Source organism: Rhinoraja longicauda, chromosome 10, assembly GCF_053455715.1.
Source record: "Rhinoraja longicauda isolate Sanriku21f chromosome 10, sRhiLon1.1, whole genome shotgun sequence".
Taxonomy (NCBI): Eukaryota; Metazoa; Chordata; class Chondrichthyes; order Rajiformes; family Arhynchobatidae; genus Rhinoraja; species Rhinoraja longicauda.
In genome coordinates, this window is record NC_135962.1 from 11,164,189 (window position 1) to 11,179,726 (window position 15,538).

Consider the following 15,538-nt stretch of genomic DNA (forward strand, 5'->3'; position numbering starts at 1 on the left):
GTTAAACTCTGTTTGAGACCCAAATGAGATCAAAGAATATCATTAAGACTGCCAGTTCCACTGCAGTGCTATTCAGAGGTGTTGTCTTTCTTCAGAAATATCAAAGCATAGCTCCTTCATTCCTCTCAGCCAGCGATGCAAGCTTGAAAAGCATGAGGCTTACAAGAGCAAAGGGTATATTTACAATGTTGGAACCAACATTTATTCGTTGGGCAGTGTAAACACATTATCTTCCTGCTGTTTGTTGAACTTTGCTCTACATATGTCAGTCACTGCAAATGTCTATTTCATCAGTGACTATACGACTGCAATAATACACCAGATGCTAAATCATTTGGGCATCCCACGATTGTCAAATACAAGTGAAGGCACCAACTTACAAACCTAATGCCAAAGTTTTTTTTCATTCTCACCTAGCAAACAGCTAACAATGGCCTGTTTCCTTTATCACTGTCCCTTTTTTGTATATCTTTCATTCATTTGTTCTATATTCCTCTACATCATCATCTCTGTCTCGTTTTCCTTTCCCGTGACTTTCAGTCTGACGAAGAGTCTCGACCCGAAACATCACCCATTCCTTCTCTCCAGAGATGCTGCCTGTCCTGCTGAGTTACTCCAGCATTTTGTGTCTATCTTCGGTTTAAACTGCATCTGCCGTTCCTTCTTACATATAACATATGTCCTTTACTTCACAGAACAAGATGGATGAATTATTAAAGTTGGCATCTGAAACTGTCTACAGTAATCAAACCATTTGGTTTAGCCATTATACCACTTCCACCATTATCTCTGCCTCACCTGGAATACGGCACATCATGAGGTAAGGTCTTTTTAAAATGTGTTTGTTGATAGTGGAATAGTGAGGTGAATTGGCCTTGAGTCGCTTTCACCATTCAATAGATCGCTGTTGATGTGCACTCACCTGTATTCCATAACCCTCAATACCTATGCCTACTAAAAATCGGTCAAACATAATATAATATTTTTTCTTGAGTTTTATCAACCTGGAATTTGTTTAAAGAATTGATCTCCATGATGTCACCTGGGTGACTGCTTCAATTTTAATTTGATGCCTCCTTCCTCTGAATTTACCCATCAGATGAAATGGTTTCTCAACATCCACACCCAACTCCTTTAATTACCCCTCTCAGTTACATTACCACCTAATCTTTGTAATCTCAGGAACACAAGTTAGGTTGTTAAAAACGGTCTTTACATTTTAAGTTATCGTTAGTTCTGGAAACTAGATTAAAAGAGTCGGCCCAGGGACACAACGGACCTGTCGGCATTTTCCGAGAGAAAAGCTTGATTTGCATTTTGACTGGAGGTAAGATTTTGACAGAGTCATCAAACAAAGGGCTTAAAGTGCTGATGTATCTAGTTTGCTTTTCTAGTGCTATCTATTTATTTATTGCATAAATAAATGAAGCTCGTAACAGAAGAATCCTTCTGACAACAGGCTGTCAAACAGTAAATTAATCCACACAATATATCCATGGCAATGTGATGGTATCAGTTCTTTTTGCATACCAGAAGCAACACCTATCTGTCCTATCCCACGTCCACCATACCAAGCAGATGTTCTGAATCCTACTAGTTGTTATTTTGGGTGTGTCTTTATTTGGTTGTCTTTTTGACTTGATGTTGGGCAGAAGTTGCTTGTGCAGCTCAGACTGAGAATTAAACATATTCTTAATCTTCCCTTTTAAGACCACCCTATGTAGTTGCAATAAAAATCAGTGCTTTCTTGGACAGAAGCTGCAAAGAAGGATGAATCAGAATCAAATGATATCAAAGGATTTAAATGTTTAGCAGAATTAAAGACTCACCAAACATCGAGATATATTTTATAAATTGAGTCAGAAAGAATTATTTTAATCCAATGGAACTGTGCAGAAAGTCACAATAAAGTGAGGAAATGCACTAAACAATTTGGACATACCAATGTTAAAGTTATCACGAGGAAATGTGGATTCCCTTGATGTTTCGTTGAATATTTCTAATTCCTGCACTACCTGTGAAATGCAGCCGGTTAGGGTTGAACAGGGGAGGTGTCATTTTAAGTTGTCAATACAGTATTTGAACGCCTGAAGGAGTTCTGAAGAATGACGCCGCTGACAAATTTGTGTCATCATACAGGGAAAGCAGAACTATCTCTCTGTGATGTGAATGCCAAATTAACAACTGCAGCTGCCCAAGTTACGATAGATAATAATATTGATTAAAATAATAGGATTGATAGAAAGAAGGTATTTCTTCTGGTGGTTGATTTCAATCGTACCTCATAAAGATTGTGAATTTCCGCTTCAGCCAAACTAAGCATTGGACCTGTGGAGATGCCGAAGAACTAGCCATTTTATCAATATGAAGTTCGTGTCCAAGTATCCTCCCAATTGTAGAAACCGGGAACTGCAGATGCTGGCTTACACAAATTGCTGGAGTAACTCAGTGGGTCAGGCAGCATCTCTGGAGAATATGGTTAGGCAATGTTTCAGGTCTGGACCCTTCTTCAGATTGATAAAGGGTCCTAACCTGAAACGTCATCTATCTATGTTCTCCAGAGATGCTGCCTGACCCACCAGATACTCCAGAAGTTTGTGTCCTTTCATCCTCCTAATTGCATTGGAATGCACCAGATTTAAACTAGATATAAACCATTCCAAAGCACATGGTATGATGAAGATGTAAAACCTGCAGCTTTTATCAGGTTACAAATTTAAAGTACCCAGGGTCCAAAGTCACATCGGATACTGTCATGTTGCGAGAGTGGTGGATTTTCCAGGAGGATTTTCTAGGAGGAACGATCTTGCATGATTAATAAAACCAAATCAAGTTCATCGGGGCTCAGAATTATTGTGACCAGTTTTCCAAATGGATAAAATAGAGCGTAGGAACCAGCATGTGGTTTGCCACAATTAATGGCCAAGAATTGATGGATCCATGAGGATAGGCCCTGGACAAGACCAGAGGAACTCTTCTGACACTAAATCAAGAGTTAGCACCAACTAATTTATTATAAACTGTAATTGCCGCTACTTCTCCCTTTTCACTTTGATCTTGTTATCTGATGACACTCACTCACTCTATCACATCCACCCCCCTCCTTTGACACCATGTCACTTCAGCCTCTGTCACCTCTGACTTACCACTCCAGCCCCCACCTCCTGTGTCAACCACTTACTCCAGTTTGCATATTAATCAATCCCACCCCCTCCAGCCCAGCTCGTTCTGCCTATGGTCGCTACTCTACTGGTCACCCCCTCGCCACCTGGATCAATCCTAATCATTGCTGGGGAAGGATATGACAACAAGAGATAACGGCCTGAATAAAGTCCAAGTGGTAGGGGTTGCAGTTTCGAAGGTGCAGGTGGCTAGGACGGGTGGGAAACTGGGGAATGGCTGGAGGGAGCTGTGTTAGGGTTGAGAACAGTGGGTAAACCCTGTCCACTGTCATTCAGCGTGGGAACTGAGAAAGATCTTTGCAGATTAGCATTGCTCTGATCAAACATTGTAACTCTACCTAGGATTTGACCTCCAACTTTAGATAGTTTGTCTGTCCCACTTCCCCTCCCCTTTCCCAGATCTCCTACTGTCTTCCTGTCTCCACCTATATCCTTCCTTTGTCCCGCCCCCCTGACATCAGTCTGAAGAAGGGTCTCGACCCGAAACGTTGCCCATTCCTTCTCTCCTGAGATGCTGCCTGACCTGCTGAGTTACTCCAGCATTGTGTGAATAATCCTACCTAGGATGTGAGAACAGAGAAAAATAACTTCCAACGATTGTAAAACCTCCGAGTCCCAGTACTAGCACCTCCCACTGCAGAGTAAAAATAAAAATCATCACTGAACTTCTCCCTCCATGTTAGTTGACTAAATCAAATTATATCGGCAAGATTTCCTCAGTGCAACAAAGACCTAGAATTTGAAAACCTGGCTCTATCTGGTACTTTTAACGACACGGAGGAAGTCCATTCAGCCTATCAAGCCAAAACCACTTCTAAAGGGAATAATCAAATTGGTCCCATTTCCCCCTCTCTTTATGTCCCTGCACCCTAGCAACTTGTGATAGAGTCATACAGCACGGAAATGGGCCGTTTGGCCCAACCGTGTCCACCAGGATGCCCCATCTAGGCTAATCCCATGCCTCGGAAAACCAGCCAACATAATCAGACTTATCCCACCCTGGTCATTCCTTTTTCTCCCTGCTCCTGTTTGGCATAAGGTACAGAAGCATGAAAGCGTGCACAGCCAGATTCAGGAACAGCCTTTTCTCCGTTATCAGGCTTTTGAACAGTCCTTACAAAAGCTAGTGTACTGTCTGATTCACCTCTACCACATTGAGGATTTTGGCTAAAGATCTGATGGGCTACAATCCATCAAACTATATAGCATGCAAAACAAAGCTTTTCACTGGAGTATTGTACGTGACAATAATAACCAAAAGCATTTGGCCCATATCCCTCTAAACCTTTCCTATCCATGTACCAGTCTGTGTCTTATAAGTACTGTAATAGTATCTGCTTCAACTACCTCCTCTGGCAGCTTGTTTCTTATACCCACCAACCTTTAATGATGGAAGCTGGTTTAATGTCTGATGGTCTACAGCTCTGCAATCTCTTGAGGTCTTAGGCAGATCCGTTACGAAACTAAGTTATGCATCCTGATAGGATGCTTTCTACAGTGCATTTGTAGAAGTTGGTAAGAGTTGTTGACGACATGTTCAACTTCTTTGGTCTTCTGGGGAAGTCAAGGCATTCGTGGGTTTTGTTGCCCTAGCTTCAATGTGGTTGGTCCAGGGCAAATTGTTGGTGATATTGGTCTTGACTGTAGGAGGAAACTGGAGCACTTGGAAGAAACCCATGGGGTCATGTAATCTTCCTACTGACAACACCCAAGATCAAGCCTGGGTCCCTGGAACTATGAGGCAATAGTATTACCTGCTGTGGCACCACACTACCCATGCACAGCTTCTGAGGATTTGGAAGTGTTTAACATTTTGCTCGTATTGCAATGACATAACTAAATTAAATACGGAATGAAAGTATTCATATCAAGACTTGCCCTTTCAGTTTCAATGCTCCCCTTAGGTATTCAAATGCAGTATCAACAGTTTTAAAAAATCTTCTCCCCGATAAAATTGAATAATATATTATATAAGAAGAATCCAATTATACACAATATAATTCGAATTTGGAAACAAATAAAATTAAATTTAAAATTAAGAAACTTATCTTCATTAACACCAATAGTGAATAACCCGGTATTTAAACCAGCTATTGTAGCGTGTTGATAAAGGCAAGGAGCCAGGTATTTTGGGAAGGTATATTTATTGGTTCGTGGGTCTCAGACGGGTCTAGTCTGCCGGAATGGCTTGGCGCCCAAACCTTGCCCTTATATACCTGCGTCCAGGACCGCCTCCCAGGACTGGTCCATTCCCGTGCCGAGGGGTCGGTAGTAGTATGGCCCGACCCTTGGGAGCCGCCACAGTACCCCCCCCCAGATCCGGAGGCACGAAACGCACTGGTGGTCGCACAACCCGACCGGACCGCGTACGGTAATCGGTCGACAGAGGGGCCGGCGGAGGCACAGTTGGAGAGACAGGCGGTGGGACCCGCAAAGGGGGGCGACCTCGTGGGCGGGGCCGGGCCACCCGCACCGGTTGGTCGATGTCTAAGTGGGCCGGCTTCAGGCGGTCAATTGACACGGCCTCCGGCCGGCCCCCCATGTCCAAAACAAAGGTGGTCTGCCCGTGCTCCAGCACCCGGTACGGGCCTTCATACGGCCTCTGGAGTGGCGCCTGGTGGGCGTCACGGCGCAGGAACACAAAGGCGCAGTCCTGGAGGGCCGATGGCACGTAAGGGCGGAATGTCCCATGGCGGGACGTCGGCACGGGTGCGAGCTTTCCAACTCGCTCTCGGAGGCGATGTAGGGTGGATGAGGGTGGTTCCTCTCGCCCCGGCAATGAGGGCACGAACTCCCCGGGCACCGTGAGCGGAGACCCGTAGACGAGCTCCGCTGAGGATGAAGCCAGGTCTTCCTTGGGGGCAGTCCGGATGCCCAGCAAAACCCATGGTAGCTCGTCCATCCAGTCGGGGCCGGCGAGTCGCGCCTTCAGCGCTGCCTTCAGCTGCCGGTGGAACCTCTCCACCAAGCCGTTTGCCTGCGGGTGATAGGCCGTGGTGTGGTGCAGCCGCACGCCCAACAGGTGGGCCATGGCCGACCACAGCTCGGAGGTGAACTGTGGCCCCCGGTCCGATGAGATGACCACCGGCACACCAAAGCGAGCAATCCAGTGCGCGGCCAACGCACGAGCGCATGTGGCTGTCGACGTATCAGCCAGTGGTATGGCCTCCGGCCACCGCGTGAAGCGGTCCACCACCGTGAAGAGGTGGGTGATGCCCCGGGACGGCGGGAGCGGGCCCACAATGTCCACGTGCAGGTGGTCGAAACGGCGGCAGGGTAGACCGATCCCTTGGAGTGGCGCCCGGACGTGGCGTTGAATTTTAGACGTCTGGCACGGAATGCAGGTGCGGGCCCATTGGCCAACCTGCTTGCGCAGACCATGCCACATGAACCGCGCAGCTACCAACGAGATCGTTGTCCGGATGGATGGGTGAGCCAGCCCGTGGACCACGTCGAAAACCCTCCTGCGCCACGCGGCCGGGACGATGGGGCGCGGCTGACCTGCCGACACATCGCAAAGTATCGTCGTCGCTCCGGGGCCGAGGGGAACATCCTCAAGGCGGAGGCCAGAGATGGCAGTCCGGTAGGCGGGCATCTCCCCGTCCGTTAGTTGGGCCTCCGCCAGGGCAGAATAATCAATGCCGGGTGCCACTTCTAACACGGCATTGATGGCGGGGCGAGACAATGCGTCGGCCACCCGGTTTTCCTTCCCCTCGATAAAGCGGATGGAGGTGGTAAATTCTGAAATGTAGGCCAACTGGCGCTGCTGTCGGGCGGACCATGGGTCGGAGACCTTTGCCAGGGCGAAAGTGAGCGGCTTGTGGTCCGTGTAAGCGGTGAACGGGCGGCCCTCCAGAAAATAGCGGAAGTGACGAACGGCCAGGTACAGGGCGAGGAGCTCGCGGTCGAAAGCGCTGTACTTCTTCTGGGCGTTGTCGAGGTGCCGGCTGAAGAAGGCCAGGGGGCGCCAACCCCCGTCCGTGAGTTGCTCCAGTACGCCACCAACGGCCAACTCTGAGGCGTCCACCGTAAGGGCTGTCGGGGCATCCTCCCGTGGGTGAACAAGCAGCACAGCCCGAGCCAGGGCCTCCTTCGCGCCGTCAAAGGCTGTTACGGCCTCGTCGGTCCACACGACGGTCTTACGCTTGCCCGCCAGCAGCTCGTATAGCGGCCGCATGATGTGGGCCGCGGATGGCAGGAACCGGTGATAAAATGCCACCATGCCGACGAACTCCTGCAGGCCACGCACCGAGGACGGACGGGGAAACCGGCGGATGGCGTCTACTTTGTCCGGCAGGGGAACCGCTCCTTGCGAGGACACACGGTGGCCGAGAAAGTCGATTGTGGCCACGCCAAAGCGGCACTTGGCGAGGTTTATGGCCAACCCGTGTTCGCTGAGCCGCTGGAAAAGCTGCCGGAGGTGGGCACAGTGCTCCTGCCGCGAGCGGCTGGCTACCAAGATGTCGTCGAGGTAGACGAACAGGAAATCCAACCCGCGACAAACGCCGTTCATTAATCGTTGGAATGACTGCGCGGCGTTCTTGAGGCCGAACGGCATCCGTACGAACTCGTAGAGTCCGAACGGCGTGATGATTGCCGTCTTGGGTACATCCTCCGGGTGGACCGGGATCTGGTTGTAACCTCGCACCAGATCCACCTTTGAAAATATCGTGGCCCCAGCCAAATGGGCGTTGAAGTCCTGGATGTGGGGCACGGGGTATCGGTCCTCGGCGGTAGCGACGTTCAGCCGCCGATAATCCCCGCAAGGCCTCCAGCCCCCGTTTGCCTTGGGGACCATGTGGAGTGGAGATGCCCATGGGCTGTTGGAAGGGCGGACGATCCCCAAGGACTCCATCGTACGGAACTCCTGTCGTGCCAGGCGTAGTTTCTCAGGCGGGAGTCGGCGTGCTCGTGCGTGGAGGGGTGGGCCGGTAGTCGTGATGTAATGGTACACCCCATGCTTGGGGGTCGATGACCGGAATTGCGGGGCCATAATATCCGGAAAGTCCGCCAGCACCCGAGCGAAATGGGAGTCCACGGACGACAGCGGGCGTACAATGGGGTCATTCAGCCGCAACGCGATGGGCTCCATCGTGGCGGAGTGGACCAAGCGCTGCTGCCTGACGTCCACGAGGAGAGAATGAGCCCGCAGAAAGTCGGCCCCGAGCAACGGCTGGGAGACGTCGGCGATCGTAAACAGCCACGTAAAATGACTGGCGCCGAAAACGATGTGGACCGTGCGGACGCCATATGTCTGGATAATGCTCCCATTTGCCGCGGTGAGGATGGGCCCCCGCTTCCCAGAACGAATGTCCAGCGGCGAAGGGGGCAGGACGCTCAGCTCCGCCCCGGTATCCACGAGGAAGCGGCTCCCGGAGCGCCGATCCCAGGCGAAGAGGCGGTGAATCTGGCCGGCCACCGCAGGGACTATTGGTAGCCGGCCCCGGCGTTTCCCGGAAATGTGCACGGCTGGCGGCATTGTCGGGCTGCCGCACCCCAGCGCTGGTGGTAATAACACCAGTACCTCTTGCTGGTGCTGGCTGGAGCCTGCTGATGTGGGACTGCAGGTGCACGACCCGCAATGGCCACCGGGGGCGATCTCGCAGGCCTCCGGGGCATAGCTGTCACTCCTTCCACAGCTCCCCCGCCCGACCGGAGAAAATCGGGCGCTTCTCGAGTGACGTTTAGCGCACTGACGTCATCACGGCGCGCCGCCCACAGCGCGTCCGCGCGCCTGCCGAGGGCCCGGGTGTCTTCAAAGGAGACGTCGGTGAGCTGCAGGCGAATGTCGGCCGGCAGCAGGTGCAGGTATGTATACTCGAACATCAGGCACGGTCTGTGCCCGTCGAGCAGCGCGACCATCTCCTTCAGGAGGCTAGATGGGCGCCGGTCACCGAGGCCTGGCATGTGGAGGAGCCTTTCGGCCCGCTCCATTCGGGTTAGCCCGTAGGTTTGGAGCAGCAGCTCCTTAAGGGCTTTATATTTACCGTCGGCCGGTGGGTCCTGGAGGAACTCCGTTACCTCTTCGGCTGCGTCCTGGTCAAGGGCTCCCACCAGGTGGAAAAACCGGGTGTTATCCACCGTGATGCCCTGCAGCTGGAACTGGGCCTCCGCTTGGTAAAACCAAATGCGAGCCCGGGTGGTCCAGAAGGTCGGGAGCTTGATGCCTACCGCGTCGACAGCTGGGGCCTGGTCGGCCTGCGAGCCGGACGGGCGGTCGGCTTCTGTTTTCTTGTCCATCCTAATGAATGGACCGTCGAGGTCACCAATGTAGCGTGTTGATAAAGGCAAGGAGCCAGGTATTTTGGGAAGGTATATTTATTGGTTCGTGGGTCTCAGACGGGTCTAGTCTGCCGGAATGGCTTGGCGCCCAAACCTTGCCCTTATATACCTGCGTCCAGGACCGCCTCCCAGGACTGGTCCATTCCCGTGCCGAGGGGTCGGTAGTAGTATGGCCCGACCCTTGGGAGCCGCCACACTATTATGGATAAAACATATAGACAATGGGAAAGACAGGGAATTAAAAAGTTGGGTGACATGTATGAAACGGGAAATTTATTATCATTTCAACAATTAAAATCAAAATTTAATCTCAATAATAACCAATACTTTAAATATTTACAGATATGTGACTTTATAAAAAAATATATACCAAGATCACAGAATATAACGATAGACCCACTGGAAGAAGCAATGAATATTAAGGCGGACTCACAAAAATTAATATCATATCTATATAACAGTATTCTTAATAGAGAATTGCCTCCAACAGAGGCAATTAGAGAAGATTGGGAAAAAGAATTACTGATAAAAATTTCTAAAGAAACATGGGAGAGGTATTTGATATACATACATAAATGTTCGATTAACTCTAGACATAATTTAATCCAATTTAAAATATTACACAGACTATATTACTCAAAAGTTAGGTTGAATAAATTTTATTCAAATATCTCACCCATTTGTGATAAATGTCTTTCACAAAATGCCAATCTTACACACGCTTTCATTTCGTGCATAAAACTTCAAAGTTTTTGGGGTGATATATTTGATGTATTTACTAGTTTATTTAAGACAAAAATGGAACCTAGCATGGAAATGATTATCTTTGGAGATGTAAATAAATTAAATATATCCCAAATCTCATTTTTGAATTATGGTTTAATAATAGCGAAAAAACTCATACTTAAATTGTGGAAAAAGTCTACTCCACCAACATTTAAAATGTGGATTGGTAATATGTTGGAAACAGCACATTTGGAAGAAATGAGACTCCTCCTAATAGAAAAAAAAGACCAATTCTTATCGAGTTGGTCTCCATTTATTGACCTTGTGGAATCATGCAGTGTAATATCAGCATAAAATTAAAAATTCTGGGTTTGACTGAAAATTGATTAAGAATATTAAAAAACATCGATTGGTTGCGTGGGAGAATCTCCTTTTTGCTTTACTTTCGCACATTTCCTTTTTTTTTTTTTTTTTTTTTTTTTTTTTTTTTCACTCTATACTCACTAATTTATTCTTTACTCTTCACTACTTCTTTCTTTCTCATTTCTTTTTAAAAAGGAAGTTGTACAAATAATGTTTTAATAATTCTTGGCACCTGTAAAAAGGAACCATTAAAATGTAATGTGCTTACTTCCAAAGAAAATAAAAATAAATTTAAAAAAAAAAAAAAAAAAAAAAAAAAAAATCCTTCATTGTTCTACCATGACAAGTCACATTTCACAAATTCCTTTGGGCCAGGTGTAGGCATGTATGTTGGACTAGCTTGGTTTGGCAACTTGTTTAGCATGGACAAATGGGCTGAAGGCCCTGTTTCTATGCAGTATAGTTCTATCACCTAAAACCTAGATAAACCCCCTGGTGTCCTCACCACTTTTCCTTTCATGTGCCTGTGGTAGATTAAGTTCTTTAACTGGCAAATCACATGGAGATTTGAAAGGTGATTAAAAGCTGGTCATTGTGTTGTCAAATTGTAGAAATTCCAGAAAGGTATTTGAAGAAGGTGAATATTTGTTAACATATTACTGTTCATTGAGGATATGACTTGTAGTACAGATATGAAGGGACCTATGGATGAATGTGGTGTATTTAAACTTTCAAAGGATTTTGCATAAGATTTCACACAGACTGATGAACAAGTCTAAAACATGTGAAACTGGGAGTAAATGTACCAGCATGATTCGGAATTATTTAACAGACAAAAATATTGACAGGATGTGACTGGTCTGGAAAAGTATGGATTGAAGTTTGGCTATTCACAATATATTTCAGCAGTTTGGTTAAGGAGATCAAATGTCATATTTCCAAGTTTTCTGATGTTACAAAACCCAGTGGGATTGTAATAGAGGATTGAAGAAGGGATGTAGACAAACTGGGTGAGTGGGCAAGTATATGGCTAATTGAATACAATGTGGAAAAAATGAGTGGCCATTCACTTCAGTTCCTGGATCTGAAAAACAATATTTCTAAAATGGTGAGAGATTGGGTAATTTTGATATTCAAAGGAACTGCGGTATCTTTGGACATACATCACTAAGGCCAACATACAGGTGAAGAAAACTATTAGGAAAGCAAACAGTATGTCATTTTTATTGTGAGGGCATTTAAATATAAAGATGTCTTTGAGCATCATATCGTCCTCGTAGGCAGTCTCTCTGGAATGAATAGGATTGCTTCAACTCCAATTCTTTGGGTGGCGAGGTGGCTGAAGAGCCAATATGGGATTCACAGACATGGAGTAGGCAGTGCCTGGTGGGTGGGTGGGTGGGTGTGTAGTTTGTGAGGCAATGCATTCCTCCTCTGTTTCTACTGGGATTCTTTGTATTCCCAGGGAATGGACTTCATACCATCCTGAATGCTGCTGCTCTGTTTTGAGTGGTGATGGGGATTCCCAGCAGTTTGTGGGGATGTTGCTTTTTTTTAGGGAGACTTTGAGCATGTCCTTAATGTTTTTTTCCCCTCTCTCTAGCTAATATCTTTTTTCCTGTTACAGCTCAGAATAGAGTTTCAAGAATAGAGTGTTCATCGTGTGCACCAGATATGAACCGGAACAATGAAATTCTTACTTACTGCAGCTTTACAGGCACGTTAGATACAACAACAAGAAAAAGAAAGAAGTATACAAGAATATATCAGTTATTCTAAGTAAATTAGATCATAATAGAACTAAGGTACCAAGTACATAGACCAACCATAGTGGTGCAAGGTCCATGGTGGCTGAACGCTGAGTTCGGGCTGTGCAGTGTGATTCAAGAACCTGATGGTTGATTGGCAGAAATTATTCTTGAACCTGGCAGTAACGGTTCTCGGGCTCCTGTACCTTCTTTGTAATGGTAGCAGTAAGAAGCAGTGTGGCCAGCGTGCTGTGGGTCTGATGATATCCACTGCCTTCTTAGAACATAGAACATGATGCCAAGTTGAACTGATCTCATCTGCCTGTACATGAACCATATCCCTTTATTTCTTGCACTTCCAATTGCCCATCTAAACTCTCTAGGGAGTATTGAGGAACATAGTCTCCACTCAACCTCTGATGTTCCAGAGAAAACAATCCCAAGTTTATTCAACCTTTCCTTGTAGCTGAAACCCTGTAATCCAGGCAGCGTTCTGGTAACCATCCCTTGCACACTCTCCAAAGCCTTGGCATCCTTCTTGTAATGGGGCAGCCAGAATTGTACTCTAAATGTGCTCAAACCAATGTCCTATAGAGCTACATCATGACTTTCTGACTCTTATATTCAATGCTGCTGGCAATGAAGGTAACTATACCATACGACTTCTTTACCACCCTATCTACTTGTGCTGCCTCCTTTAGTGAGCTGTGAACATGGACTCCATGTTCTCTCTGCACATCTATGCTGTTAGGGTCTTTCCATGAACTGTATGGACTCCCATTGCATTCAACCTCCCAAAGTGCAGCACCTCACTTGCGTGGATTAAACTCCATCTGCCATTTCTTTGTCCATTTCTATAGCTTATCTTTATCATACAGTATCTTCTGACAGCCTTCCTCACTGTCTGAAATTCCTCCAATTTGTGGGGGGGGGGGGTCATAGGGAGAGTGCAGCGAAAATTCACAAGACTGTTTCCTGAGATGATGAATTTGCTAAATGAACAGAACCAAGTAGGCTTTGTCTGTGTTTTCTGGAGTGTAGAAAAATTAGAGAAGATTATCACTGAAGCATTTTTTTACAGGGCTTGCTGGATGAAACCAGGGAGAATGCTGATGAGTTTAGAACTCAAGATGAATGTCTCAGAATAAGGGGTAGGCCGTGAAGGACTGAGATGAGATTAAATTTCTAAAAAGTGATGAATTCTCTACCATGAATGCTATTGAGGCTCAGTCATTGAGTTCATTCAAAACAGGCATGGATAGGTTTCAGGATGTGGGGATAGTTCAGGAAAATAGAAGTGTGGTAGAAGATTAGCCATAATCTCAATGAATGGCAGAGCAGGCTCTAAGACCCATCTGGTCTCCTGCTGGTAATTATTGTTATGTTGCGTGATTTCCTCAGGAGTTTGAAAATTTGTTTTCTTGAATCATCTCAAACGTTCCATTGTCTTTTTACAATCTTCATCGCAGTTCTATTGGTCTTAAGTTTGCAATCAAATGCTCGCAGGCTACATTTCAGGCTTTGTTTACCTTAAATTCCATCAAGTTCTTAATTTCACAAACTTTTGATCATAGGAAAGTGTTCCAAAAGAGAATTTTAAATTTCTCTCTGAGAATTGAGCTCATCAGAGAACTCCTTTAAAGGTGATACTTGGCTGCAATGGCCCTTTTGGTCTTTCGATCTGTATTATTCCAGAGATCGGTGTCTTTTTCTTGCCTATTCTCTCCTTTGTTTATGTCTTGAAGGAGCTGTGCTTTGGACACAGCTCCATGATAGCCTCCATCCTTCTAGTCCCTTCTCTCCACAATCAAGTCTGGCTGTGGCAATAAACTGGGCCGGCTTTTTTTAGATTTAGATTTAGAGATACAGCGCAGAAACAGGCCCTTCGGCCCACCGGGTCCGCGCCGCCCAGCGATCCCCGCACACTAACACTATCCTACACCCACTAGGGACAATTTTTTACATTTGCCCAGCCAATTAACCTACATACCTGTACGTCTTTGGAGTGTGGGAGGAAAACGAAGATCTCGGAGAAAACCCACGCAGGTCATGGGGAGAACGTACAAACTCCGTACAGATGGCGCCCGTAGTCAGGATCGAACCTGAGTCTCCGACGCTGCATTCGCTGTAAGGCAGCAACTCTACCGCTGCGCCACCGTGCTGCCCTTACCGGGCTTACCGGGAGTGTCCTAACCCACTGCATGCTGGAAGTGTGCCGGCCCACTGCTTGCGGGTTTACTTTAGACACGTATGTTACAAAGAGGTTGTTGAGCACCATGACTCAGTTGATTTTCCTTTGAGATTCGAGGGCTGAATTGTCTTTTTCCTAACAATAAACATTCAAATATTAACAGGGGATTGTATTGGGGAAGAGAGAAACAAGTTATACCTGTGGATGTTAGACTATGTTTTCCTCTCTTTTACAGTTCTGCTGTTGCCTACCTTTGTGGACATCTGCATACATTAGGTGGCTTCATGCCTGTTCTACACAGCAGGCATGAACACGGGACACTGGAGCTGGAGCTGGCTGACTGGATGCAAAACAGGAGGTTAGAATCTCTAGCATAAATAATTTAAAGCAGTTCTTAAGAAGTGCTTTAGGAATGTTTCATCACTACAAAGCTTTGAACTTCAGCATAGAAACAGGTCCTTTGGCACCTTGAGTCCATGCTGACCATCACCTGGAGGAAAGAATTGCAGATGCTGCTTTAAATTGAAGTTAGACACATCCATCACCTGTAAATAGTTCTATGCCTTACACACAAGGGGCAATTTACATAAGCCAATTAACCTACAAACCTGCACTTTGTTGGAATGTGGGAGGAAACTGGATCACCCGGGAAAAAACCCACGCAGTCACAGGAAGAACGCCCAAACTCCGCACATAGAGCACCTGTAGTCAGAATTGAACCCGGGTCTCTGGCGCTGTGAGGCAGCAGTTCTACCGCTGTGCCACCTATACTTGATTAATTTTATGTTGTTGTGTTACATTTTGGCAATATATTAATGAACCATATTTAGAATACCAGATTGACCGTGGTGATTTTTAATTCAGTAATTATTTTATCAATCTGTCAACAGCTGAAAACAAATCAAGGGTTAGTTTTCATGACTCCTCATGTGCATTAATTCTTTCCAGGATTGTATTTCGCTCTGCTATATCTGGCAGCACGTTCCAGGCACCCATCACCCTCAGTATATAAAAAAAACATGCCCTGCATATCTTCTTTAAACTAT

At 46.6% G+C, this 15,538-nt stretch overlaps 1 protein-coding gene across 1 annotated transcript in view; it reads left to right on the plus strand.

Annotated features, from left to right (window-relative positions):
- tmem62 (transmembrane protein 62) overlaps window positions 1-15,538 on the plus strand; it is a 64,428-nt gene that overhangs the window by 19,509 nt on the left and 29,381 nt on the right. Inside the window, exons 6-7 of the mRNA XM_078406203.1 lie at window positions 696-820; window positions 14,728-14,850. Of these exons, the coding sequence (XP_078262329.1) occupies window positions 696-820; window positions 14,728-14,850 (248 nt within the window). The remainder of the gene's footprint in view (window positions 1-695; window positions 821-14,727; window positions 14,851-15,538) is intronic.